This window comes from Filicampus tigris, chromosome 12 (assembly GCF_054856515.1).
Source record: "Filicampus tigris isolate MCC_2025a chromosome 12, RoL_Ftig_1.0, whole genome shotgun sequence".
In the NCBI taxonomy this organism is placed as follows: domain Eukaryota; kingdom Metazoa; phylum Chordata; class Actinopteri; order Syngnathiformes; family Syngnathidae; genus Filicampus; species Filicampus tigris.
Window position 1 is genome coordinate 12,147,039 of NC_141228.1, and position 27,586 is coordinate 12,174,624.

The window sequence follows — 27,586 nt, forward strand, 5'->3', positions numbered from 1 at the left end:
ACAGCCCGAGAGAGACAGCAAGGAATCTGCTGCTTCCCTCCAGGGAGGAAACAGCCTGGAATAATAACAGTTGAAAGGAGACCAGAGGAAAGCCACTAATGATAGCAGACAATACAAGAAAAAAAAAAAAAAAGAAAAAGAGCCATTGCTGCAGTGTCCTCCTGGCCAGGACGCTAACACACACACACACACACACGTTCGAACCCACACAGATAGACGCACACAAACGAAGATAGACATACATACACGTATACACATGCACACACTAATGCATATGAACACAGGCACACTAACACATGGATGGACCAACAAACTGCCTAATTCACAAACTAACACAGCCAGCCATATACACAAATAGACACACACACACAAATAATACAAAGACACAGACACAAACTAACAAAGAGAGACACACACCCACACAAGCACAAATTTACACACTGATAGACCAACATGTACACTTTTAACAGACACACAGACCCCCCCCCCCCCACACACACACACGCACACACACTCCTGCACACACACAGTGGATGGTTGGGAATATTTTCATGACATCCAAATCATGATGCAGCATGACATGTAGAAGTTGCACAATTTAAGAGATTTGGTTGCATGCATTGTTGGGAAAACAAGAGCAACACAATAATACAAAGGTTTCAGCACATTTTCTTTGTTTGTTTTAATACTAAAACTTGTCTAAGGCAGCAGTCAATGTCCACATGTTTTTCTAACCTCTTGCAGTGAATAAAATAAAAATGATACAAAAACTCTTGTTGTGCACTACTAATGCCATCAGACAGCTGTTGGTAAATACAAACTCACAGTCATAATAAAAAATAAGCCTTAGAACAATCATTAATTTTCCCCTTCAAGTATGCTACTATCCAAAGTGACTAGTGTAAAAGTTGGCAGAGGAAATACAATTATTCACACATTAGAAACGTCCAACACGAGGATTAAAACAATACAAACAAACAACAAAAAGCATTAAAAGTGTTTTGTGTTTTTGTTGGTCAGCAACTGTCCAGTGATCCGACTGGCTGGCTTTACAGTTAAAAGAAATTTGAAGGTTAAACAGGTCAGCAATTAAGACTTGTAGCACAACTACAGTGATGTTTTTCCTTGCCCTCATGGAAAAAAAAAAGTTTCCATATAATGAATTGACAGTTTTCTCTCAATTTCTCGTACGAAGTGAACCGCAGTTAAGGAAAAACATATTGGCCTTCGAATGTCTTTGTATGGTTTCACTCACTGTGTCATATGATTAATGCCATATTCCTCACAAGTCTGTTGTCACGACAATTTAAAGGATTTGGTGGACCACCAGCTGACCAGGTACAAAAAGCAGGACCTGGTAGCCTGTAGCCATGCTTACATTGAGTATTTTATTCCGATTACAAAGAAAACAAACGGAATGAAAAGACTCCATATAAACACCTCGATCGGAATAAAAAGGCAGAATCGGATTCAGAGGTGGTATATTTTTTTTGCCAGTCTGAACCGATGTCACATAAACGGTTCAATAAATGCATAGTAAAGTGACATAATCATTTATGCGCTTGAAAATGGCGGTCTCCAACCAAAACTTGTCTGTGATGGGAAAGTTTGTTTTAAACTAACATATTTTTAACCAAGCTGTTGTTTGAATAAGGACGTCAAATCACAAAATGACCTTTACAATAATATTTTCTATGCACCCCCAATGGTGTAAACATGGTAAGGGCTCAGCTTGCAAATGTCACATGACCAAACCCTGAAAACAGGTGAGCTGTGACAGTTGCAAGCGGAGCCCTTAGGCACTGTGATGTCATTTTCAGTCGATAGCAAGTGGCAGAACAAGGCAAAATGGCCACTCCCTGAGATGGATTAAAAAAAAAAAAAAAAAAAAAAAAAAAAAAAAACGGGTGGAATTTTCTGCTTAAATTCAGTCCATAAACACATTACTGAGAATACCATGTTTAGACTAGTGGCGGTGCATAGAACATATTGTTAAAAAAAAAAAAAAGTTTGACTTGACTTCACCTTTAATTGAAGATTAAAAACAATGTGCTAAATAGACAACAGAACTACATCCTGATAAATCATGTGATGTTTATACCGGTCTGAGCAAATCACGTGGATGTAAAACGGCTCTTCTGATTAATACAATGGTGCATGTAAGCAGCAGATTGAAAGCGATCACATCACATGTGAACAATTGACCAGAGCTCTTCGATAGGAATGGCAAAAAAAAAAAGTCTACCATGTAAACTAAAGTCAAATTAAGTTCACCTGGAAACGTTATACATATATTTTAGGTTCATCCATAAATTTCACCCAAAAGCCGACTATCCCTAACTTTATGTGAGTAGCGTGGACGCCACGCAGTGGAAAAGAGACAACTGGGAAATATGCCTGCGAATATTCGGATTCATCCAGTTCATTTCATTCTCGGCACATTAAATCGATCGCAAGTGAACTGGTCTCAGATAACGTTTTGATGGGATCAGATCAATTCAATGCCATGAGAACAATGAAATATCATACGATATTCAGGTAATGAGTGTTTTGGTAGCATTTCCCCAGAGTATGCGGTCGTCCCCAAATGGGTAGTTAATTTTTTTATTGTCTTATACACTGCTTTCTTCCGCTCGCTTGTGTCTGTCACTGCAACTCAAAACGTGGCCAGGTTATAAAACATTTTGGGCTTCACTGGATGTTTTATGAGCCAAGACTGAACAGACGCTGCCAGCCCAGTTGTCTTTGCCAGTAGACGTTTGCTTGCCCAACCATCAACAATGCTGATGAGGACCACTTGATGGATGTTGAAATTAAAAAAAAAATAATAATAATAATAAATACTGCTTGATCAGCAGTTTTATAATCTTGATAAACTTCAGATGATTTCTGGTTTTGCACATGTAAAATCGTGTTTTGAAGAATATCAGTAATAGAGCACAATAAGAGCTGGGAGAGAAAACTAGTCAGTGTGAACGTCTCTTTGGTTGAGTGACATTTTGTGACGCATCACTAGTGAGGAATAAGAAAAAAAAATGGCGGGCAGTGCACCTTGACTTCAATGCTACATGAACACAAAAGGCATGAAAACGTCATTTTTAAAACACAACTGAGCGAATATGGTTTCTCTGACCGTCTATTAACACTATGTCAGCTAAAGTCTGTCCCTAAAGTAAAAAGGAGAAGAAAAGAGTATGTACACAAATCTACACAATATATACACGTGACAAAATGTCTGTGAAGGGATTCACAGACATTTCTGCTTAAGTTAATGGATGTCATGGGATGGGCATCTCCATGTTTCTTCAGTCACATTCAAGACTGACATCAGCTTTCTGCCACAGTACCTGCTAATGACACGTCATCGGCGATCAATCACACGCGCTCACACTCACACACACGCGCACGGTTGCTATAGCTGGTACCTTAGGCTTAAAATAAAAGTGTCATGTTCAAACATATATCCTATATAAGATATAGATATGACCCTAGTCTGACAGAAAAATGATCAGCGGGCCAAGACATGAACGCGTGACTCGTTCGCTGCGTGACTGCAGCTCAGAGAAGGGGAAGAGCGGAAGTGGGAGGAAGTGAGGAATGTGTTCAAACAGCTTCAAGCTTGTCCGCAGTAATGACCTTCAGGCTCTGTCCTGCGAGTCTCTGCATGATGGAATTACACTACAGGAAGGAATTTTGCCTTAAAGCGACAGGCCAAAAATATCAATCAATCAATGTCACAGCAATAATATAATGCAAGTATATTACGATTTGATGTCGGAATAGTTCTTGTTACACTTCAAATTTAAAAAGGGGCTTTTACCCTTAAAATTAAGTGACAGGTGATTAGTCAAGGGTGTACCGTCCAAGTCTGATGGGTTGGGCTGCCTATACAGAATAAACAGTATGAAAAAAAAAAATGGATGAATACGGGAGGGAAAGCAGATTTCAAGAAATTAATTCCAAGTGAGTCAAGGTGCGGTGTGCTCAATAGCTCATTTGCGGGCTTGTCCGAGCTGGAGAGCAGCACCTGACTGCAAATAAAATATTCCATGAACGCATAATTAAGAACAGAAGTGACTAAATTATCCAGACTACGAGTCTGACAACTGTACAAACCATTAAAAGAAAAAAAGAAAGAACCATAAAGACTCCTTCAAGAGTCAGGAATGGAGTATTTACACTGTGCAAACGAACCATCAAGCAAGACAGCGTTCCATCACTTGGGACTTCCTGCCAAGGCGCACACCAAATCGGACCTCGGCGCCTCCCTTCTTCAACGCTTCAGCACCTGGCAGTCTCGTCTTCAAATCACAGGCTGCCATCTTTGGATCAGTGTACGTTCATTTAAAGAATCCCAAGGTTGTCACGCTTGCGGTGCTTTTGTTTGGGTTGAGAAATGAGCTACAAAAAAAAAAAAAAAAAAAAAAAAAGACCACCAGGTGGCTGTTTCAAAGAGTCTCAGCAGAGTTTTAGAAGAAGATGACGTCTTCCTTGTTGAGGTCTTCTGTGTTGATGTTGTAGGGCGGCGGCGGCGGAGGCGGGAGCGGGAGCGGGAGCGGGAGCGGCATGCTGTGGCTGAGGCCGAGGCCCGGCACAAGCACGTGGGGGTTCGGGCCCAGGCCTTGCGGCTGCGCCTGGGCCAGGAACTGCAGCGATGCGGTGGTGTGCGAGTGGGCCGGGATGGCGGGAGGCTGCCCCGAAGACTGCAGAGTGGGCGGCACGGGGGGCTTCTGGATAGTTGCGGGGTGGCTGCCGCTAATAATGCTGGATTGAGAATCTGCTCCGTAAGCGTCCAAAGGATTTTGCTGATGATCTAATGAAGGTTTGATTTGACAAAGGTAACAATTAGAGTTGATTTCATCGTACTACTAAACTAATAATGTGTTTCGGGCATTTCGTTTCCCGTTCGGCAATATAGAGAGGACTTTTGTCTCGCACGTATGCTGCCGTTACCAGAATAAAACGCTCTGTGGTGCCAACGCACTCGTGATAATACAGTACATCTTTGCGAGTGACATGGAAAAAAACAAGAAAATTAGCTGCTTGTGGATGAGAATCATGATTAGCCTTGCTAGCTTTGGTAATTCCAATCATTGCAAACCAGCGGTGACGTACGAAGGCAATGGCGCAAAGTGAAGCTCCATTTTTGTCACCAAAATATTATGTCCAACAACGCGTGGGCAACAACTGTAATAGCGTTAAAGTGTTAAAACGGGGGTGCCAGGCTGCCATTAATCACCGTGTAGAAATGTGACACTGTTCGATATTTACACAGGGAGAGGCTGGGAGAAGAACAAAGATGGGTGGAGTCGGTGAATGTGTGTGTGTGCAATTCATTCAGCTATGTTTGTTTGTGAGAGAGAGTGTGTGCGTGTGCGTGTGTGTGTGTGTGCGTGTGCGTACCTCCGTGATGATGAAGGCTGGGAGGCAGAGGAGACGCAGACAGCGGTGCTTGCTGGTGGGGGCTGACCGAGCGTTTGGCTTTGAGGGCGTTGTCGTCGCGCGCCGACAGCTTCAGAGGGAGAATCTGCTTCATGTCCACTGAGGCTTGAGGGTGGGACGGACGGAGGAAGGGGGGGAGGCAGGGGAGGACGGAGGTGGAGAAGATTAAGAGGGTGGTTTCATTGTGAAATTGGATTCTAACACTAAATTGGAGCAGCTTAGCTTCTCTCATTATTTGATAAACAACGGGGCTGACCCAATTCGGAGCACTAACGTGATTCTAACGAGCCACTTAATTGATAATGCTCTCTGACACAGTTTGGTTATCTCTCACAAGGCGATGGAAGAACTTATTTTATATGTAACCAACACAATTCATTAAAAGTGTATAAAAAAAAAAAAACCCGTTGTGGCAGTGTGCAACTAAAGTGCATGAACCAGAGGGACGTATTCTGTAGTATAGGGTGAGCTCCACCCATGGAACTGCGTACAGGCTGTGGGCAGTTCATATCAAAAGGGATTATTATTATTATTATAGAAAAATTGTGAACATATGTGCATAAGAGGTGATTAGGCTTGCTAAGTGATGGTGAATGTGTTTTAATTGGTTCTCATTGAGGTTAAGGTTAAAAAAAAAAAAAAGCCCTGCACATCTCAGAGCATGTCTGTGTACAGATGTTGGCACATTTTGTCTCTAAATTAAATCCGGCGCTGTCCTGACTAATGCAACGTAATCCCCAAATTGCTTTTCATTTTCTTCCGCTTTTGATATTTTCGTCGCTACTTTCCACAATCGTTCTATTTGTCCACAGATCAAATCAGTTCTAATCTTTTAATTGCTATAACAGCAAACATCATGCACAGGACCAGTAATACCGCGGTGGAGCGTAGCACCTCGATTTATCTGCAATTAAAAGCAAATATGACAACCTTTCTTTATATTCTTATTCCTAGCAACAAGCCGTTTACCACACACTGTCAGGACTATTCCAGTAACACTTTGATAAAAAGTTCAACATCATCGTGTTAAGTTGCCTTCCTCACCAGCATAGCTCCTCCGTTTTTCAAAATCAAATTTCAATTCGGAGAAACAAGCCTGTCAGAGAGTATGTTTTAAGCCACGTCTTGCGAAACTGGGCGCAGAAACAAAGATCTGTGGCAAACTACCAAACTCCAATATCCGAAATAAACATTGCTTGACTCATACTTGAATGGCTCCTTTTGCAAAGAGCATGCGGGTGTACCTAATGTTGTGGCTGGTGATCATATACAGAATAAAGAGGAGATTTTATTTTGTATGGAAAGATGGTTTCAACTTGTTTTTTTTCCTCATGAGCCAGGTCCTTTAGATAGTGTGCATATGTGTCCATTTCAGTTGTTCCGGACACTTTTATTACAAGAAGATGAGTGCGTCCCAAAATAAACCTCGTATTTCACCGGCCTTCTTGGAAAGCGCAAGTCTGTGAGAATAACGTCCTTCCAACGAGTCTGGCTGACATAAGCAGGTTCCCGTGACAAATTCCTTATCAGGAGATGTCCTGCGGTTCACCTTGCCACATGCTGATTGCGTCAAAATGGCGCTTGGCTGCTTACCAGTGCTGTCAGTGCGCTGCGAGGCCTTCCCGCTCTTCACCCCCTTGCCTTTGCCGCTGCTGAGGGCGGCTAGCTTGGTGGGGATCTGCTGCTGCACCCCCAGCAATTTGTGCTGCTGATTGGTGGTGCTGAAGAGGTGCAGCGGCACCTCCGTCTTCAGCGGCAGGGTGGAGGAGCTGGCGTCTCTCCGCAACGTCACCTCGGGCCGTTCCGGGTAGTCGGCCGGCGCTACCGACATGCTGCCGCGCACCAGGGCCTTCGGGGGCAGGGGTGTGTCGGAGAGGCCGGAAGAGCTGCTGAGGCCAGATGATAAGAGGAGCTCGCCGTTTAGACTGCCGGACATGGGCGCCACCTGGACGGGAGAGGAGGGCGTAGGGGAATGTACAATTTTGAAACTCAGGGGTATTCATTTCATTGAGAAATTAAATACAGTTAATAGACGCCAATTTTATTTCATTTTATTTTTTTATTTTTACCCTAAGGGTCTACTTTACGGCGAAGTTAAGATGTAACCCGAATTTGAACGGCCCATAGTTTATCACTAACAAATTACTAACGTTATAATAATAATGAATAACATTATGTTATAATAACGAAAAACACGTCTTGGCCATAAATACAAAACAGTCAAACGGAATAAACAATAAGTACCGCAGTAACCGAGTGTGTCTTTTTATGTCACATGACAACGTATTGTTACGTCTCTGCGCAAAGTAGCCCATTGCTATCGTGCTATTCGTAACCTCAAAAGTGTTATCGAGAGCGTTGTAAACCGCTAGTACAATGAGGAATGAGCTACATTCTCAATATGAATACATGGTTGCAGATGACCATAACATCTGGCCTCATGAAGTTGTTTATAATACTGTATATTGTCGCTGTCATTCGCATCCATGTAAAAAAGAAATAAATAAAAAAATAAATGGCGATACGTGTTTTTCACAGGACAGCAGGACATATGTACCATAAAAGCTGTTCACCAAAACAATCAGGTTCCGATAATTAAGTAACTCAAATGAAACAGTCTTTCGAACAACATGGAATGAAAAATGTTCATTCAAATTTAAAACATTCTGGGTGAATCAACAAAAATCAGAAAGCCTTCAAAGAAGAGTTAATTGTATCGCTTTACATTTCCATCCATTCAATTCCTGTAGGGCAGAGTTCTTCAATCCTATTCCTCGAGGGCCGGCGCCCTGCCTATTTTCCATCCCTCTCTGCTGCAACGCACGCCTGATTCAAATGATCAGGATGGTTATCCAGCTTCTGCACACCTTGCTGATTATCCGATCGTTTGAATCGGGTGTGTGTTGCAGGGCCGAGAGACGGAAAACAGGCAGTGCACCGACCCTCGAGGAACGGGATTGAACACCCCTGCTCTAGGCTGTCGCACTTTTGTCCGTATCGTGTTTCAAACTAGTTAGTGCAGCCTTTGAAACATGAATTTGTAAGAGACAGTGACAGAGAATATACAATTCTTTTCATGGTAAACAAATACTAGTACCATATCATTTTCGCTTCCTTTAGGCACCAAGGCAGGCTCTCCCAACACTGTGGTCGCTCTACTGCATCTGTGGTTCAATTTTGTTAGGAACTAGAGGCGCTTGAAAGCAGACATGACACACGTGTATTGTAAAGCGTCTGCGTGGCTCTGCGCCATCAGCGAAACACAATCTGGAGAGCAGAAGGCGCATTTATGGGCCGCAGAGAGAATCAGAAACACATGCTGCTCTTTCTGCTGAGCACACGCTTCGCTAAGTTTGCCGCTTTTGAGCTTTTGATGTGTTCTGAAGACGCTCGAGGACGACACACACAAACGGACAATCGCCCAAAATGAGAGAACATAATCCCCCGTAATAGTCCCTGTGTACATAGAGGCGTGTCTGCCTAAAGAGGCTGTTTAGACACGCACGGGGGAACGTGTACATGTCCGAGGGAGCAAACAGTGCATTGTACACTGAATCACAAGAGAGTGTGAAAGATGATCTGCACATGACAACTTTATCGTCTAATCTACATTGACCAAAAGGACCTCTCGAACAATATTGAGTTCATCCTAGCTCCGGAGCTGCAGCCTTCATTATATTTACCATCGGCATTATTACAGTAGAACCTCAAATGACTTTTTGTTCACGGTTCAAACTACTTTTGCCCCATTGGAAATATTCATCCATCCATCCATTTTCTATTGTGCTTCTTCTCATTAGCATCGCAGGTGAGCTGGAGCCTATCCCAGCTGACTGTTTTTGGATTGCGGGAGGAAGCCAGAGTACCCGGAGAAAACCCACGGAAGCGCAAGGAGAACATGCAAACTCCGCTCCAGGAAGGCCAGAGATGAGCTTCAAACGCCAAACCTCAGAACCCCAAACCTCAGAACTATACTGGCAGTTTTTTAAGTAACACTTTTGTAAGTTAGTAACTACAGTCAGGTCTATAAATATTGGGACATCGACACAATTCTCATCTTATTGGCTGGGCACGCCACCACAATGGTTTTGAAATCAAACAGGCAAGATGTGCTTTAATTACAGACTTTCAGATTTAATTTGAGAGTATTGACATCCAAATTAGGTGAATGATGCAGGAATTACAACAATTTGCAAAGTAACTTCCACTTTTTAAGGGACCAAAAGTATTGGGCTAATTGGCTGCTCAGCTGTTCCGTAGCCTGATGCGTGTTATTCCCTCACTTGCCAAGTTACAAGGAGCAGATAAAAGGTCTTGAGTTCATTTCAAAAGTGCCATTTGCATTTAGAATCTGTTGCTGTCAACGCTCAAAATGAGATCCAAAGAGCTGTCACAGTCAGTGAAGCAAGCCACCATTAGTCTGAAAAAGCCAAAACAAACCCAGCAGAGATAGCAAAAAAAAAAAAAAAGGTTTTGGCCAAGTCAACTGTTTGGAACATTCAGAAAAAGAAAGAAGGCACTGATGAGCTCAGCATCACCAAAAGATGCAGAACACCAGCTGGTGAAAAAAATCCCCTTCTAAGCAGATGGCAAACTCAAGAACGCTATACTGGAGGTAGTGCATGTGTGTTAGAGCAACAATCAAGAGAAGAGTGAAAACAGAAGGATAAGATGTAAACCACCGATGAGCCTCAAAAACATGAAGGCCAGATTAGAGTTTGTCAAACAACCCTATTAAAAAAAAAAAACATTACATTATATTATTGAAGCATGGTGGTGGGAGTGTCATGGAGTGGGCAAGTATGGCTGCCAATGGAGCTGGTTGCGTGTGTATATTGATGATTTGCCTCCTAACAAAAGCAGTAAGATGATTTTTTTTTTAAGGCTTTATCTGCTCAAATGCTGCAGAGCTCATTAGACAGCATTTCACAGGATGGACAATAGCGCAAAGCATACTGTGAAAGTAACTCAAGAGCTTTTTTTTTTTTTTTTTGAAGGCAAAGAAGTGGAATGTTACGCAATCGCCTGAATTCAACTGAGCATGCATTTGATCCATTAAAACATGAACGTTTGAATTATGATCGTCCCATTACTTTTGGCTCCTTAAAAAGTGGCTCACACATTTACAAACTGTTGTAAGTCCTACACCATTCATCTGATTTGGATGTAAATACGCTCAAATTAATGATCATTCAGATGCTCACTGGATCTGTTAAGTGGTGCAAGATGGGAGGAGTCCAATTTTAGAGGCAGATTGAACTGAATTGTATAGCTCCAGGGTCATTTCAAAGAGAAATATTATTACAATATTTATTAGGAATACTGTAGTAGTAATGTAAGTACGAGCTCCATTTATTTGTCATATTATATACCAATATTGATACTGCTATCCTTATGTTCTTTGTTTACTCTTCTGGCTCCTATTCAGTCAAGGAAGATTGCCGCCCACTCTGAATCTTGGTTGTGTCCAAGGTTTGTTGCAGTTCCCCACCCCAACACTATAACACAGTTGTTTTTGTGCAATATTATTGTTTTAAGTAACACAGCCCAAAATCCTCTCCATGAAAAGTGATATGACAACTTTCTGAAATTTAACACCGTATAAAATGTTTATTTTGTTTGTGGTGCGGTATTAGCATGAACTCATTTTTCCCGTTATAGTAAATTTTACACACAGCTTGAAGTCTTTTGATGGGATGTTGCACGATATAAAAAAAGGTTTCCTGGTTGTTTAGAATATCCATTGCATCCATGCCATATTAAACATTTGGATGAACCACAGACAAACTTTTATTGGCCTTAAAATGATGATCATCAAACTGTCTCCATATGGAAGGTTCAGTCCTTTTGTTGTGGTTTATGTCTTTTGCGTTTCAATTTCCTTCTTCTTTACCGATTCCAGTCAGGGTTTTTTTTAAAGCAGATCCAGAAACAAAAATAAGAGGATGAGTAATAGATTAAATGGGATGAAAAGATGGAAAAGAAAATGAAGCAATTACTCACAATCTACTAAACTAAGAAAGCCCCCTTGTACTTGTATAGTCAAACGCACATTGACCAAAAATGGTTACTAAGTAGTAGTGATTGCCGGTATATAAATTGTCATGGCCATACTGTCGTTTTTTATGTCTAGCGAGATATGTATGTAAATGGCAGATTTTACTCTAGGTCACAAAGGTCGTCTTTAGTTTCTTGAAAAAAGAAGCAGAAAGCCCATAAAGCTGACTAGTATTAAAAGATAAAGGCCAAATAAACGTGAGAGTGTTTTAAATGGGCCATTTTATAGACCAAATGTGGGTATGCCGGACCGACACCGGCGTTAACGTAAACCTTGGCTTTTTGTCGGCGGTGCAAAGGCTACATGATGAGCGATGATGGGGAATACATCCTGAGGAGATAGGGAACACTTGGTGAGTCTTTTACAAGCCGAGGAGGGCGAACCCAATAGACTGTGACTGTGTCTGGAGCCCAGCTCAAACAGCTGAGCATGATGGGAAGCCCTGAGGCACAGAGAGGCCCTTCAGTGGGGAAAAGTCGGCAAAAGTCCCTTGTTCAACCCTGCTCCCTCCTTCTCCTTTGCCTCCATCAGTCTTCCTGCATGAACACTGGCTCGTCTTAGCACATAGACCTTCCATTGTTCCCGCTACAAGGTGACTGGCATGGAGCAGCAGAGGCGGCAGGTTTCCAGGGCAGGAAACTGCTCGGAAGCAGGGGAAACATAAACAGCCCTGACTGACAGCACACAAACAATTAGCACTGGCGGTCTTCCAGAGGGTTCTGCTAATGACAGGCTTGCGCTAGCTAATTATACAGCCGGGTTCCTCTCATCCTGAAAACCCTTCGGATACTCCCAAATCATAGAGCCCGACGAGCGCCTCGGTTGACACTACACAATGGGCTCACTTGAGGAGGGTGACGGTGGCTAACCTGCACTAGGTGATCAGAGGTAACGTGATCGTGTGAGAATGAGTTTCCATGGGCCATGTGAGCGGGGGCTGACTAGATCTGACAATTAAACTCGCCAAAGCTGAATCGGAATAGTGCTTACGTATTGTGTGAGCTTTATAAACAATCCAATCCACGGGGAAAAGAAAACGTACAAAAATAGATGCTAATTTAGAGCACAAAATGATACTCATTGGCTACAGCTTTTAGACACTGTAATTTCATAAATTTCAATACAAGAGCTGGATGAAAATATCCAAATGTAAAATCCAGAATTTTTTTTTCCCTGTGTTGCTCTTACACAGAATGGGCCATGACAATTTTCTGGCTATGGAGGTAGTATGTAACAGCCACTGTGATGTGTTTTCCTGTGATGGTGGCACCGGAGCGTTTAACAACCAAGACTCACTTCTCCCACCTTGTAGTGTAACACAATCGCCTCTGGAAACAAATATTTCACACTTCTCACAAGAGGCTGGCGCTGACACTGTTGTCTTCACGCATCTAATCAGATTGCAGGATTTGTGCTGTGTTGTGTGTGAAAACATAACACCGTTGAGGCAATATCCTCTATACTTCTATAAAATGTACATGCAAATAAATGCTGGATCGGCTCCGATACGCCATATAAGGCTCTTAGCTTTATATGTTTATTACTGTGCTTGTAGTTGATATAGACTACTGAGAGCCATTTCCAATATTTTTTGGTTCATTTATTTAGCTACACGGGAGGAGCAAATGACTAAAAATACCTCTCAGTATGATGTAGTTCATTTGTATACCAGTCCAAAACAAAACTATCCCTGCTTGGATGCAATTATATATCTAACTACACATTATTGCAAGCATGCATTATCGCTATGAAGAAGGATGATTTTTACATCATTACATAGAGCAGGTGGGTACACACTACACATGCAGCCGTCAACATACTCAATTTTCTTGAAAATATGTAATCAATCTTATCATAACACACTGTAGTATTTGGTGTCCTCTTGTATCTGAGCTGTTGATTAATTTTGTGAGCAAGTGGACAAGACTGTAGCAGAAGAGTCATACTGTGGTAAAAGGCAACAGATGGTAAGTGGCTGCATAGGCAGTGCCCCTGCATTCCAAAGTGCTCTCTCAAGATTTGCTCTCCACACAAATTGCTTCCGGCTGATTGTAGAAGAAAGCAGTCAAAGGTATGTAGGTGGAGGTGGTAATATTACTCATGGGGCTTTTTCAGCCTACAGGGCACACACTCAAGTAACATCACACAACAGCCTGGAGACAAGAGGTGACCGAGGTTCAAATGATAACTCAAAGTATAGAAAGCAAAGATACGGGTCAGTGTTTAACAAGTGACCTTGTACTATTGTTGTGTTTGTTAACAGATGTTTTTGTTTGTTTTTTTACAGTTGTTGACCACTTTACCATTCAAGCTAAATCTATTTACCGTAGTCCACCCTATGAGCAACCGCTCCGGGTAGACTATATTTAACTGAAAAACAAAAAAAATATCAGTGCTGTTCATTTACATGAAAACGACTAATTTGAGCTGGAACAATGGTTTCAAAGTGTACGTTGAAAAAAATAATACACACAGTCAGCTCCACATTCAGAGTCAGAATTGGAGGACATGCAGGTTAACTATTCAGTCTGGGCCGCTTGAGTGTGTCACAGCTAAAAAATCAAAAAGTGGGACACAGCACTGTAGGAGCAAAAGTGCTTCTAGAACTACTCCAGCAAAAGTGTATATTGCCTATAATGCTTTTATGCCCAGAGTCACATGATCCATGCCAAAGCCTACAACCACATGTCACATACTGCATGTTAAAAGTGTTGAAAAGATGGTTATGCCTGCATGTAGGGCAAGCACTCTGTGCAAGTAGAGGTTACGGGACTACATACTGGCCTGACATGGTGCACACTGAAATGATTGCTTTCGGTGTTTTTTGCACGACCGAACAGTGATCATTTTTGATAAGGTTGACTACTGTATTTGAAATGTTTCAAAGCAAATACTTTTTCACAAGGCCATTTGTTGCTGTGTGAATGTACCCTTAGGTTCTAAAGTATTCCAACTGTACTGTTGAGCTGCCATGAAAAGTTTTCAGGCTCATGCCGCGCAGTAACTGATTATTGTGCAATCTTCTCATGCTGGGTATGAGCCAATGGAAAAGTCTGTATCCAAGGCCTTCCTAATCAAAAGGGCCTACCCTGATCAGATGAGATAACACATGAAAGAAGCGCCTCTGAAGTCTTCACATGCTGCGACTCGCTCCATCCTCCCTCGCTCCTACATATGTTCAACTTCAGAGATACACAAACACGCGCAGAGGCGTGTCTTTTTTTTTTTATGAGGTCTAATTATAGCGCTACGGTTTGCTGATGACTCCTAATGTTTGGCGGTATAGGCATTAAATGGCTGCTGATATCAGGCTGGCCTGGAGCCTGGAACACAACCCAGGGTCGCGGCCGATGAAAAGGCTGTTTAATGTGTTTTTGATGAAGCCAGGGTGTGTCGGGCGGGGGGGGAGACAAACCACTTCCAAATTTCCCATTAACGCAGCCAAAAAAAAGTCCCACGGCACAGCCAACAATATACAGTAAACCCTGATCTGCGTGTGTACAAAACACACAAACAGGCGGAATGAAAACAAATAGTGGGGGGGGTGATGTCAGTGGGCGCCAAGTGCTGACATGGCCGTGTATCGCTCTGGCTTCAGGTCTCATCTTGCAGTATAATCTCACAAACAAACAAATAGCACTTTTGTGTGCATGGCTGTGTCAGTCAAAAGTCAAGGCTTGTAATTACAAGGTTGCTGACTCATCACAGGTCCATCCAGGACAATTATCCACTCCTTCTCACGATCACATGCCAATGCTTTTTTTTTGGGAAGAGGTTCTTCTCAAAGTGCAAGCCGCCATCGTAATGGGATGAAGAGAGAGATCGCGAGTGTTTACCCAAACTACAGAAACTGTAACATTGAACCACTTTACTTCAACTCCTTGCCACAGATGTTGGCACCAGGCATGAAATACAGCCAAGTGGTCCAAGCTTTCCATGAAACTCACAAAGTCTCACATTGTTGCGCAAGAAGGGAAAGCGGGATGGAAGCGTGGAAACACAGACGATGGAGAAAGATGTAAGGAAGAAGAATGGAAAGAGCTGTGCTAAGTAGGGAGATTACTGTCTTGGGCAGAAGTAGTTAGAAATGTGTGTGCGTGCGATGAAACACACTTGATGATGCCCGGGGGCTAGAAACAACAACTCTTACAACAACTAGCAGGATTTTCTGTAGCGAAGAGTGGAATTTCCTTCGAGGCGACGACTTCTTTTTTTATTTAAGTCTGTATATGTTATTGCTGAACAATATCCAATAATTTGAGACAATGACAAAATTGTAACAGCGTGTAAATATCAGCATCAACCTGTTGTTGTCCAGCGCATTATGTTGGTACCGTGATTTCCGGACTACAAAGCGCACTTGATTTAAAGCCACAACAGCTAAATCTAGCCATAAAAATAAATAAAGTATGCAAGGTTTTGCAACAACTTTCGTTGTAATTCAAAAATTTGAATCTGAGATGAACGGCCTTGCAACGGCGCAAATGTACTGCCAGATCAAATATGTCATGTCGTATTCTATGACCTTTCACAACAAAAATTGTTTCCAGGTACCAAGCTAGATCCAGCTTAGTGCCGCAAAGCCTTACCAATACACTATACATATTTTTTACAAAAATACTGACCATATTTACAATTTCATATGTACCTGTGGCTAAAAAGCAAGGCGTGGCGAGTCGGTTACTGAAATGCACAAGTGCAGTCAATGAAGGAGGCGATCACTGCCAACAGCCTCTCAAATAGCCACACTCCGCCTTTATTTCTCGCCCATTTCCTCTCTTTGTATGAGTATAAATTGCCACAGCGGCCAGGGGAATCAACTCCTTGACAATCCCACCATGTTGTTTGTCGATCGTTAACTCATTCACTGCCAGATATTTTCGAACCCTCTTTTACCCTAACATTTGAAAAAAATAATAAGTTCCTGGAATTGAAAAGACAAATAAATACGTCAATGGCAGTGAATGAGTTACAAATAATACAGTACTGTTTATGTCTTCATTAAAACGTTTCCAAATTAGAACACTCGGGGTCGCAGTTTTTCCATTGCATTAGTATGTCTGTGAGCCAGTTACATGACCAGTCAAATTTAATTTGTTTGCGATTGTCCAGTCCAGTCGAGTGCAGTGGGCCTAAAGCTTTGCCATAAAATTTACAGTTCACTATTAAAAGTAGTTCACACTTTTTTGCCCACGTGTGAGAGTTCAAAATGTTATAAACTGGTGTGTTTGAGGAGCGCGAGATGTGACATTACGCCTATAAAATTGAAGTTTGGTTGTCAATGTCTGATAAAGGCTTTGTGATTTCGACAGCATGACTGAGTATGAGATTTCATTTCCAAATTCAGCCATCGCTAACAAGTCAATGCCAGCCATTAATGTAGGCCTGTTCGCACCTCAATGGTTTTCCTCTTGATCTTCTTCTGGTGTTCCAGGCGTTCCTTCTCTCTCTCTACTGCACGAGTGGACTCTCTGAGCCTCTCCAGGTCCTGTTGGTACGTCTCTCTTTGCCTCTCCAACTCCACCCTCTCTTCTGCCAGCCGCTCCTGCATCCAATTTTTCCTCTGGTTAAGGTCCAAGTCACATAACCATCACAACTGTCAGGTAGGTCTGACCACTTTACCTCCAGCCGCCTGCATTCCTCCTCCCTTTGCCGCAGCCTGGCCTCGGTGGCCTCCACTTGTTGGCGGTGCTTCCCTCGCTCCTTCTCCCAGCGCTGCTGCTCCTGGCGATGCTGAGACTGCAGTTTGTGGAAGCTGGCGAGCTCCTCTCTCTGCAGGGCCAGCGTACGCTGCTTCTCCTGCTCCAGGAGCACGTTCCCGCGGTGGCGCCCCGGCAGAGAGGCGCGCTCTGTCAGCGAGACACGCTGCAGCTCAATGTGGCTGTCTTGCTGAGATATGATGGCCTAACCATGCAGACAGGAGGAAAGTGATACTTTATACCCATAAAATGCTCAAAAGAGAAATGTCACAAGCATTTTGGAGCCTGGAACGTTATGAATATTATATTCACCTGCACTATAAAACGGACCCAATAGAAGTGTTGGGTCTAAGTTTGCCTTCACAAGATGATAGTGACGCTATCAGAGAAGTCTTAGATTAGCAATAGGTTTAATATGATGAACGGCATTACACAGAGGTGTTTGTAATATGCTGCAAAGCAGTTCTACACAATGTTAAATTCAATTACAAAATTAAACATGGATCAATATCAGTGTCTGAGTATTGGATTTCATTCGATTCTTCGTGTTGGGCTGGTGGTGTATATGCACACAATTTTATTGGTAGATATTTGACTAGGTAAGGACAGTGTGCAAATGTAAACAAATCATTATAAGCGGCGAGGCATCGTGTTACCTGCAGACTGTAGAGCCTTTGAGAAAGCATTAATACTTTGTAAAAGAACTGGAAGGGGAAAAAAAGAGAAGGGTATTAAAATAAGGCATGTACAATCAAAATAACATTTGCAGTATATCCTCCCAATCCTGCAACGTATATGTAAGCAACGAACAGATAAAAAGAAGAGGCACAAACCTCCGCCTCAGGGAATGAGTCGGACCAGATCCTGTTCCATCTCGTCGGTGTGCAGCAACTCTCATCAACCTGGGCAACATCAGCCAAATAAAACAGGTTATTTTTTTCTTTTGTGCTACAACATAACACTGAAGCTTAAGTTCTTCTGAAACTAATATAGTGGAAGTAGCCAAGAAATTAGTATTTGGTACAAGCTGATGACTGTGATCTGTTTCATACAACTACTCATCCTCAAAGTCCGTATTTGTTTATGTGAACACTCAATGTTTATTTGATGTGTACCATTTAAATGTTCGTCCAGTGACGGCTTGTGTGTGTGTCTGTGATGAGAAATATTCTCGACGCCTGTTTGTTTGTTCAGAAAGGAAATAAATCATCCCAAGGTTGTCACCCTTTGTGATTTTTGTTGTGCTTGAAGTCAGAGCATGTGACTTTTTGTGCGTCAGAACTACCGTCTGCTCCAGAGTTTGGCTGCCACAGAGATCTTTGAGCTGAGGGTCAGAGCTGGCCCGCTGGCTTCGGTCTCTGTTTCTGGACTCGCTAGAAAAGTTCTTCTTCATATTGCCATCTGGCAGAGGAACACCCAGCCACAGACACAAACAATGACACAAAAATAACAGTGAGACCAAACAGACCAGAAAACAGAACCATTAACAACCACAAAATGTCAACAAAGACAACAAATGAATATATGTCATACTAGTTTGTGAATATCTTGTTTCTATAATTTGCTATAAATAATTTCAAACAGAAAAAGTGTGTGTTTTTGGGAGAAAACGCCATTTTATTAATAATTCACAAGTTATTCATTGCACAAAGTGCATGACAGTACAACGCATTAGATGGGAGGTTTCCTCAGGACAAGAAATGTACTGGACTCACTCTTAGTGAGGATGGAGCGTCTGCTGCCATAGCCCCCAAAGGTGTCTGCTCTCCTGGGCAGGAGTCCAGAGCTGCTCCCTTCATTTTGCTGTGATGACAGGACTTCGCCCCTCACTCCAGACTGGAGCAAATTCTGGAGGTTTTCAACTGAATTGACAGAGAGAGCAAGTTATGCTCCACATGTTGCCACAACAACAATTTCACATTCAGGGATTGGAGTTTATACGTGTGCCTATCTCAATGCCATGTTGTCTTCAGCAACACTGTCCTACCCTCAGTGATGGCTCCTTTGAGCAAGGCCTCCCCCTGCTGGAGATCTGAGGCATCACCCCGTAAAAGAAGTTTGGAGCGGGAAGCGGTGTCCTCCAGACCTGCCACAGACTCTGCCATGTCTGCAAAAAGTTGCAGCTTCTCAGAGAGCGCCTGGACAATCACGGCATCCTTCTGGCTCAGACTTTCTACAGGGTGAAATAGACATCATTGTGATAATTGGCCATTACTGCAACACATCATTCTCTTGTACATTGTTCTTTCTGCGAGACAGTCAATCATTAGGCATTTTATTGTGTCTTTCATATCCTCCTGTACCTAAAAATAAAACTACATCATACTGTCCATACCTGATTAACGTGGAAACATATTTTTTTCCAGAATATGTTCTGTGCAGGCCCATTAGTTCAGACAAGACATTCTGATTAATATGGCGTTTGTGGAATATGAGTTTAGCAGCGAAATCCACTTGCTTTTAGCCATCTCAGGGGGCGGCCATTTTGTCACGACTGAAAATGACATCACTGTGTCTCAGGGCTTAGATAACAACCCAGCTTCCGAAAATAGGTGAGCTGTGATTGGTCATGACCTGAGACACTGTGATGTCATTTTCAGTTTACAGAAGTGACAAAATGGCCGCCCCCAGAGATGGCTGAAAGCGGGTGGATTAACTCTTATTCCACAAACGCAATATTTATCAGAATGCTTTGTTTCAAGTAGTGGGCCTGTATAGAACATATTCTTGAAAAAAATATGTTTGGGTTGACTTCCGCTTTAATGCACTACTGTGGACCTCATCTATTCACGGGGGATAGGAACCGAGCCTTGCAGTGATGCTCACCCAAAAAGGTTTCAAATTGCCCATGAGTATTCTTTTTCTATTAGAGAAGGCTATGTCCTGCCAAAATAAAGCTTGGTAAATGAGGAACAATTCCCCTCACGTCAACATAGTTCCTTCGCATCTGAATGCCACAAGATGGCGCCAAAGCAATAAGCAAAAAAAAATGAATTTCATGATTGCTGAACTGTGAATATGCAAGGGCTCACTGTAGTTTATTAGATGTCAGTACCTTGAAATTCTTTGAACCTTGAAGCTCGAGCTTCCTCCTCCTCACTGAACAGCCTTTCCTCTGTATGAGGACAGCTAACAACAACAGGACAGAAGCCATTAATTGCCGTACTATGAAAATTATTTTCATAGTTTACATTTAAATTTGTTTCACAGCTACCTCTCAACAGCTTGCCGTATTTGCGTCATCCAAGTGTTTCTTTCCTCCTTAGAGGTCGTGTGGATCTCGTACATCTCCGGCTCATTGGAGGACGCGCAGATCAGAAACATGGCTCTCTCGGCATGGGCCACCTCCCTAACAATCAACTTCTGAAGAGAAATGACTGACGGTTTGTTGTCCTACGGGCATAAAAATGAGAAAGAATGAGTTAGGATACATTTTACAGTGGTCTTTCACCTTAATCCTACAGGAAGGCTTTTACAATGGTCAAAACACAGACAAACGCTACAAAAAGGCTTAATGGGTACTGTGAGCGAAATGAAGGAAAAACATTGACGTCACACGTGTCACACCATTCTAAAGGGCACCAATTGAACGTGCATCTTAATTACGCATGTACTTTACATAAAGAAAACTATGAATTACTCACCACTGCTGCAAATACATATCGCTGATCCTTCTCTTGTAGCAGCAGTAAGACATCAGAAAGGAGAACTGCAAGAATATCTGTGAGGACCAAATAACATCACAAGATTATTTCTTCAAATCTGAGTTGAGAAATAAACATTCTTTTAATGTGCCACAGTCCTACCTTTGAGTCTGCCAGAGGCAGCTTTCCAGTTGACAGTGCCCTCGTGCAGAAGACGTCTTCGACCCTGCGCCAAGTCTTCTCGGCGAAACACTCGGCCATCTTTGATTTTGCCCAATGCCTTTGGCTCCATTTTGTTGTGGATGTCACGGAGGCGACATGTCTTCTCGTGCAGATTAACCAATGAGTCCACTTGAACAATAGTGTCTTTAATCAAGCCAAGTGCACGGTTCAGCTCTGTGTGTTCTTCAGTACCCTCTGAGAGGACAAACAAAGATTCAAATGAATCTCAATGAACACGGGCGTGTTTTCTTCCTCAGTTAAATGTACAGACGATTTAGTAAGCACGAAATGAATACGACAAGACCTTCAGTGCTGTGCAGGATGCGCTCGACAAGTGCTGGGTATTTGGTAATGCGCTGTGTTACCAACAGAATACACTCAGGCACTCCTAACCTTCGTACAATGGACAGGTTGTTGATTTTCTGAGAGGGCAAAAGACAATAATACTCAAACTTTGTACACAGACGAGTTGGTATAAGGATCGCAGGCATGCTTTTGGTTGTCTCACCCTTATGATGCTGTGGAATCTCTTGTTTGTTTGCATCTGTTCTTTGTAATAGCTGACAGCCTCAGTGTGGTGACTGCAGAAATCACCGTAGCTGTCCTTCATCTTCTCACCTACATCACCTGAAAACTGCATGGATACGGAAGAAATAAGAAAAATGCAACAACCACAACAAACCTTTCTGACTTGCTTGTTGTGGATGCGCTTTCCTTACCTGCGCAATTACTATGTCTGCTATTCTGTCCACTGTATAGTTGCCCTCGGTGGGCGAAGCAACGCTTTCTTGCCTGCGTTCTTTAAGACAGGACAAGAAATGTATGTGGAGCTCCAGGAGGTTTTCCAAGCGTGGGAAGAGACATTCCAGTCTGCTCGAATCCATCTGGAGGTTCTCCTTCAACTCTCTGATGTAAACACGAAGCATTATCTTCAGTGTCCGTACGTGGTGCATTTCCGTCTGCATCAGCTCTGTTGTACATAAAGTGACAAATTACAATGTGTTTGTTTTTAAATGTTATCAGACTTTGCTTTGACGTGTGCCAATACAACATAATGTATCGTTTACAAAACACAGGGACAGACATGACAATGAGAAATATTTAATTGCAAAACTGGGACTCGTCTAAATTGAGTTTCAAGCTTAGAGAAAATCCAGGAGCCTACATTGTTATTGTAATGGTCTAATAGTAATATGTTTTGTTTGGTTTAAAAGGCAACATTAAACAAAGAGCATCCCATACAAATGCACGAACCATATATGACATCCTGCCTCTTCATGGCCTCTTTTGAGTGTCTCTTAACAAACTGCTGGTCAACGGCCAAACTCCAGGACTCTGCTTCCAGGTCCTGAGCATCACACTCCAGATCAGCTCGCACCGCAGCATAGTGAGCATCTGAGAAAAGGAGCAAACCAAATGACAGATTCTCGACAGCATACAAAGTGAACATCGCCTCAAATATCCTGCTATCTGCTCATTACAGAGCTGATATTAATTCGCAAACATTTACAAGATGATTATCAACCCCATACAGAAAAAATAAAATAAAACACTCAAATAAGAAAAAATTGAATAGTGAATGACTTTCAAGAGGATGTGCATTCTTGCTTAGGGGCATAGCAAAAATTATTCAACATTGGCAAAAATGATTGAGAATACTTTTGTTGGTATTCAGTAAACAAGTATACTGTATAACGGAAATAAAAAGTTTATTTCACAAACATACTTACGTACTACTCCACGCTGTAATTGGATCGGTGATTGGTTTATTTCTACTCGCTAATTGGTGATCAGCCCCAGATATCCTGATCGTGTAACGCCTACTTTTAATTTCTCTTGTTTTGGGGAAAGTAAGTAAAGAGCATTACAAAGTAAATGACAACTGCCAAAGAACTGTAGGAGAAAAAGCCAAGTAAGCAGTCATCTATATATGGATTCTTATATGATTTTTTTTTTTTTTTTTTTAATCCTACATTCTCTCCTTGAATCTGCACCAAATTAAATGTGGAAAGCAATTAAATATGTTTTGGACATGTATTAAAACAAAACCACATGCCTTTCTGTCAGATTACGTAGAGAATTTTATTTTCTTTATCTTTATCATTATCTATCAGGAAATTTTAACAGTCAGCTGCTCAATTTCACTCCAGACTAGACATTATAAGAATATTAGGAGTGGGCTCGATTAAATAAAATAAGCTACCATAGTTAATGACCGGTACAGGCTTCGTAATGAATTAATCTTGCTTACCGTACTTTCCGGACTATAAGACGCTACTGTTTCCCCATGCTTTTTAACCCTGTGGCTATTAAAGTGGCGTGATTTATTTAAAAATTTGTGCTGACGAGCCTCATGCAGCCAATAGATTTACAGATCGTCTCGTCACATCTGACCAATGAAATTACCAAACACATCAGAGTGGACCATCGTAACTGTCTGAGTCCGCCCTCAAACTGAATATTCATATCAGCGTAGTTTAGTGGGACTTCATTAAACACAGTACACTTGAGAAAACACACTTAGACTGAAAAAAACCCAACTACAATAGCTCTGTTTTGAAAAAGGTGGATGTGTGACAAAACAATTCCACAAATTAAACAAAATGTCACCAATCAAGTCAACTTACCTTCCACTATGATAGACTCAGTAGTGGAGGGAACGAGGGAAATGGTGTCTTCATTGCAGCGCTTAAAGCGAAGAGCGTCTGTTTCGTCCATCTCCCCAGGGAGAGATCTGGGGTGAAAAAAAAAAAAAAACATGAAACCCACAGTTTAAATTCATACCTAAAAAGAAATCCAGTACATCCTCTAGTGCAGGGGTCACCAAGTCCGGTCCTCAAGGGCACCTATCCTGCATGTTTTCCATCCCTCCCTGCTGCAGCACACCTGTTTCAAATGATCTGTATCGTTATCAGGCTTCTGAAAAGCTTGCCGATGAGCTGATCATTTCAATCAGGTGTGTTGCAGCTGGGAGAGATGGAAAACACTCAGGATAGGTTCTCTTGAGGACCGGACTTGGTGACCCCTGCTCTAAGTGAGTGATGCTTGACTGAGGTACTGACCCCGAGCTGCTGTGGTGGCGTAGGCTGTGGCCGAGGTAGAAAGCAGGAGCTCCAGGAGAGGTGATGTTATGCGTTGCACTTTGTTGGTTACTTGGTCCCCGAGGAATGATGGTCATGCCAGGGGGGCCGGCAAAAGTTGCATGGCCATTCAGGGCTTGTGATGAGGCTGCCCCTGACTGTTCCTGCTCTCTGTGGCGGTCTTTCAGTGCTGGGGGGCAAAACACAAGCGAGAACATGGTGAGAAAGGTGGAGTGAAAGAGAAGATGGCCAGCGAAGAAGACAAGGACAAGAGAAGTAGGTTGTACTCATCAATTCATATCTGAGACCAGTAAGATTTTTTGGATTTACTGCTGTAACATGCCTTATCTCATGTGGAACCACTGTAACATTTTTTCAGACTTCAGACTTTTGTCTTCTGTCATTCTCTATTCTATCTATTCCTCAACCCATCATGTAGAGGCAGATGGCCACCCCACTCTGATCCTTGAAAATAAATTGAATTATACTCGCCAAGATTAGGGGATCCAGACGGGCCTGTCCTTGATAAAGAATCTCTCTGTTTGAGAATGGACAGACAGAATGTTATTTTTAAGGCCATTTCATCCAAAATGTATTAGGTGATAAAAAGTTTACTTTGGCTGTCTGTTATTTTTTGCAAGAGGAAAAAGCACACAAAGCTTTCTGTGCACAGACCATTCAAGATTCAAGAGTGTGACTGTGACCGTCTTGCAACTTTTTTTTTTTTTACCCTATTCTGTGCGACAGAGTTGTGCCTGGTCAATGTGAGTACTGAGTAGTGTTTAAAAAAAAAAAACAGGCATTTGAATGCTTGGGGCAACTCTACTCTACTGTCAGCATTGTTTCTCCACGTTCCAGTGGAGTGTTTACCTTGTTCTTGGTGCTGGTGCACTCACCCAGCAGAGACTTGCAGCTCCTGTGAACATTCACAGCACAATCTGAAAAACAGTATCCAATAGTCAATATGACTTAGAATACAGTGTATAGTACTGTTTTATCATCAGTTGAATGAGACCCAAAGTATTATATTTAATTGGAATTCATAAATTTCACATATATTGTATACGTTTTGCCCTGCGTTTGGCTGGCAACCAATTCAGGAGGTCCCCCGCCTACTGCCCGAAGACTGCTGGGATAGGCTCCAGCACGCCCGCGACCCTTGTGAGGACAAGCGGTATAGATAATGGATGGATGGATGTATACGTTTTTACCCAAATTGTAATCATGTATGCTGTTAAAATCCCACTGAGATGATCTTAAGTGCAGTTTTTTTTTTTTATTCAAATGAATATAAACATTAACATTACAGGAAAAGTAGGTTTTAAGAGGTCGTGAAAGTAAAACACAAAAGATACAACAATACAAAGTCATCGTGCTATTTGGCTACAAAGAGAGGCCAAACAAATCCATGCAACCTGTGAGTCCAGCGAGGCCTTCAATGCAAACCCAACACACACCCAAAGGCCAAAATGCCAAAGCCAGAGAAGCTTCTCTGTACAGAGATGGTTCCATTGTAAGTGGCGACGTGTTGAAAACCTGAACTATTCATCCTTTTTGTAAGCCTATCCCAGCTGACTTCAGATAAATAAGTGGCGGGGTACAACCTGAACTGGCCACCAGGCACAAGGCCGATCAGTCACAGGAAGCATGTTGAACAGAATGAAATCATCTTAAAGTACATAATCAACAAGTGAACAGCTGCAATCTAATCTTAATGTATTCTAAAATACAGATTTTTCCATTAAAATGAAGTTTGAAATATCAAATATTGCAGACAGGAAGTGGTACACAAGTCAAAACAAAAGAAAACTGCGAACAAAATACACGCCAGGAAAGGTGAAAATCAACACCTTTCACGACAGCCCTGTTTACATCATTCAGGGCACATACAGTAGACAAGAGAAGCCTGAGGCAGAAACGTCACAACATTGTTTGAATGTGGTTGCATTGCTGTGTCAAAGGCAGCATTCCTGTCAACAACACAATGCAACGCAATACTAGTAATTTCCACGAAGAGATCATCAAAAAGGCTTCCGTACAACTTCCTGTACAGTAAAAGCAAGCATGCAGCGACAACAGCACATACTGGATTATTTTCATTTACATTTTTAGCTTCAGTCCACACCAAATCCCGCTAGTTTGTCCAAATTCAGCCACATAAATCCTGTCCGTGCTTCTAGTAGCTTATGGACTTTCTGGCCAAACTAAATGAAAAGTCAACAGAAAGTGGCTTGTGAATAAGCTTCAGCTTCAGTAGCAGTCCTGACCCTTGTTTTTTCTAAACTGGTCCAATATTACTGAACTGGCACGCTTCAAGACAGGCCAAAAATATAAATCATTAATGTAGCTCAGTAGAAATAACGATACTAATATGTGCATCACAACAAAGTGTACTGCTTTGGATCAGATTCAGACATCTGAGAAATGTGGGGTTTTTTTTTCTGAATAGAAAGATTTCAACCGTAATCCCACAGATCCAACAGATCTTACTCCAGCAAAGGTGTATAAAACAACAAGTCAAAAATAAAAAATAAGTCCACCATAGCAGCCTTACCTTCACCAAAGCTCAAACACACTGATGAGGCCAGTCAGTCAATAACAGCAAAGGCCAGTGTTTAAAAAAAACAAAACAAAAAAAAGACGACCTTGACAGGTAAGCAGATCTTCACAAAATATTGAAACATTCATTTAAGCGTCATCAGTGAAGAGCCAAAACGCAAGCTAAATCCTTTCAGGAAACGATGGCACACAAACTGCAATGACAAGAATTCTTCTTGGTAGAGGTAAAAGATTAGCCAAAGATAAGCAAGGACAGGGTGTTTTTCTGTTTGCTGATATCACGGCTCTTATCAGCACTCAGACCACCTCAAAGTCTGGCAATTGCACGCTCTGAGATGGCCCACGCAGAAAGCAGAGCTGGCTAAGATTGTAAAAACCAAGTCAGTCACCGAGAATATAAGAAACAAATCAGACATCATGTGCTGCTGTATCCGCAATGGAGCATCAGTGGAATTACAAGAATAGAATACATTTGGAATGTTAGGAAAACCGTCGCATGAATGTTTGAGAAATTTGTTTAAATTCCAGTCAAAAATCAGCTGTTATTGCAGAGCTTAAAAGCAACAAGCTCAAATACCGGTAATTAAAAACCCTTCTGTCATATTACATTGTTTTGCAAACAGAAAAAGAGGGGGCAGGGGGGAGTTTCACATTGTGTTATCTTAACTGACAAAAGTGGTTTAAGCAGCACTCAAGATAAGGGATTGGTTCTTCAGAGAACATTTTAGCATGATAAACATGCTTCCTCAGAAATTCTGCTTTCTTTCACTTGTTCAGGTGAACTTTTTTGGCTCTAATTTGATTGGATAAAATAAATGCAAGTAACTTGGAGTTCACAATTATATTCAACCCAAAAGCTACCACAAAACAACTTACTGTATA

General features: G+C 42.0%; 1 protein-coding gene across 5 annotated transcripts in view; it reads right to left on the reverse strand.

The window, feature by feature from the left end:
* Positions 1–2,079: 2,079 nt before the first annotated feature.
* arhgef18b (rho/rac guanine nucleotide exchange factor (GEF) 18b) overlaps positions 2,080–27,586 on the reverse strand; it is a 47,696-nt gene continuing 22,189 nt past the window's right edge. For all 5 annotated transcript variants that reach the window (XM_086047358.1, XM_086047357.1, XM_086047356.1 and 2 more), the window contains 22 exons: positions 25,016–25,083; positions 24,638–24,683; positions 24,128–24,335; positions 23,693–23,799; positions 22,320–22,460; positions 21,785–22,035; positions 21,574–21,699; positions 21,370–21,487; positions 21,006–21,260; positions 20,844–20,920; positions 20,414–20,592; positions 20,255–20,328; positions 19,187–19,372; positions 18,915–19,061; positions 18,485–18,600; positions 18,033–18,101; positions 17,856–17,903; positions 17,123–17,404; positions 16,896–17,045; positions 7,036–7,387; positions 5,404–5,547; positions 2,080–4,813 (listed from right to left, as the gene is read on the reverse strand). In XM_086047358.1, the coding sequence (XP_085903484.1) occupies positions 4,470–4,813; positions 5,404–5,547; positions 7,036–7,387; positions 16,896–17,045; positions 17,123–17,404; positions 17,856–17,903; positions 18,033–18,101; positions 18,485–18,600; positions 18,915–19,061; positions 19,187–19,372; positions 20,255–20,328; positions 20,414–20,592; positions 20,844–20,920; positions 21,006–21,260; positions 21,370–21,487; positions 21,574–21,699; positions 21,785–22,035; positions 22,320–22,460; positions 23,693–23,799; positions 24,128–24,335; positions 24,638–24,683; positions 25,016–25,083 (3,488 nt within the window). In that variant the 3' untranslated portion in view covers positions 2,080–4,469. The remainder of the gene's footprint in view (positions 4,814–5,403; positions 5,548–7,035; positions 7,388–16,895; positions 17,046–17,122; positions 17,405–17,855; positions 17,904–18,032; positions 18,102–18,484; positions 18,601–18,914; positions 19,062–19,186; positions 19,373–20,254; positions 20,329–20,413; positions 20,593–20,843; positions 20,921–21,005; positions 21,261–21,369; positions 21,488–21,573; positions 21,700–21,784; positions 22,036–22,319; positions 22,461–23,692; positions 23,800–24,127; positions 24,336–24,637; positions 24,684–25,015; positions 25,084–27,586) is intronic.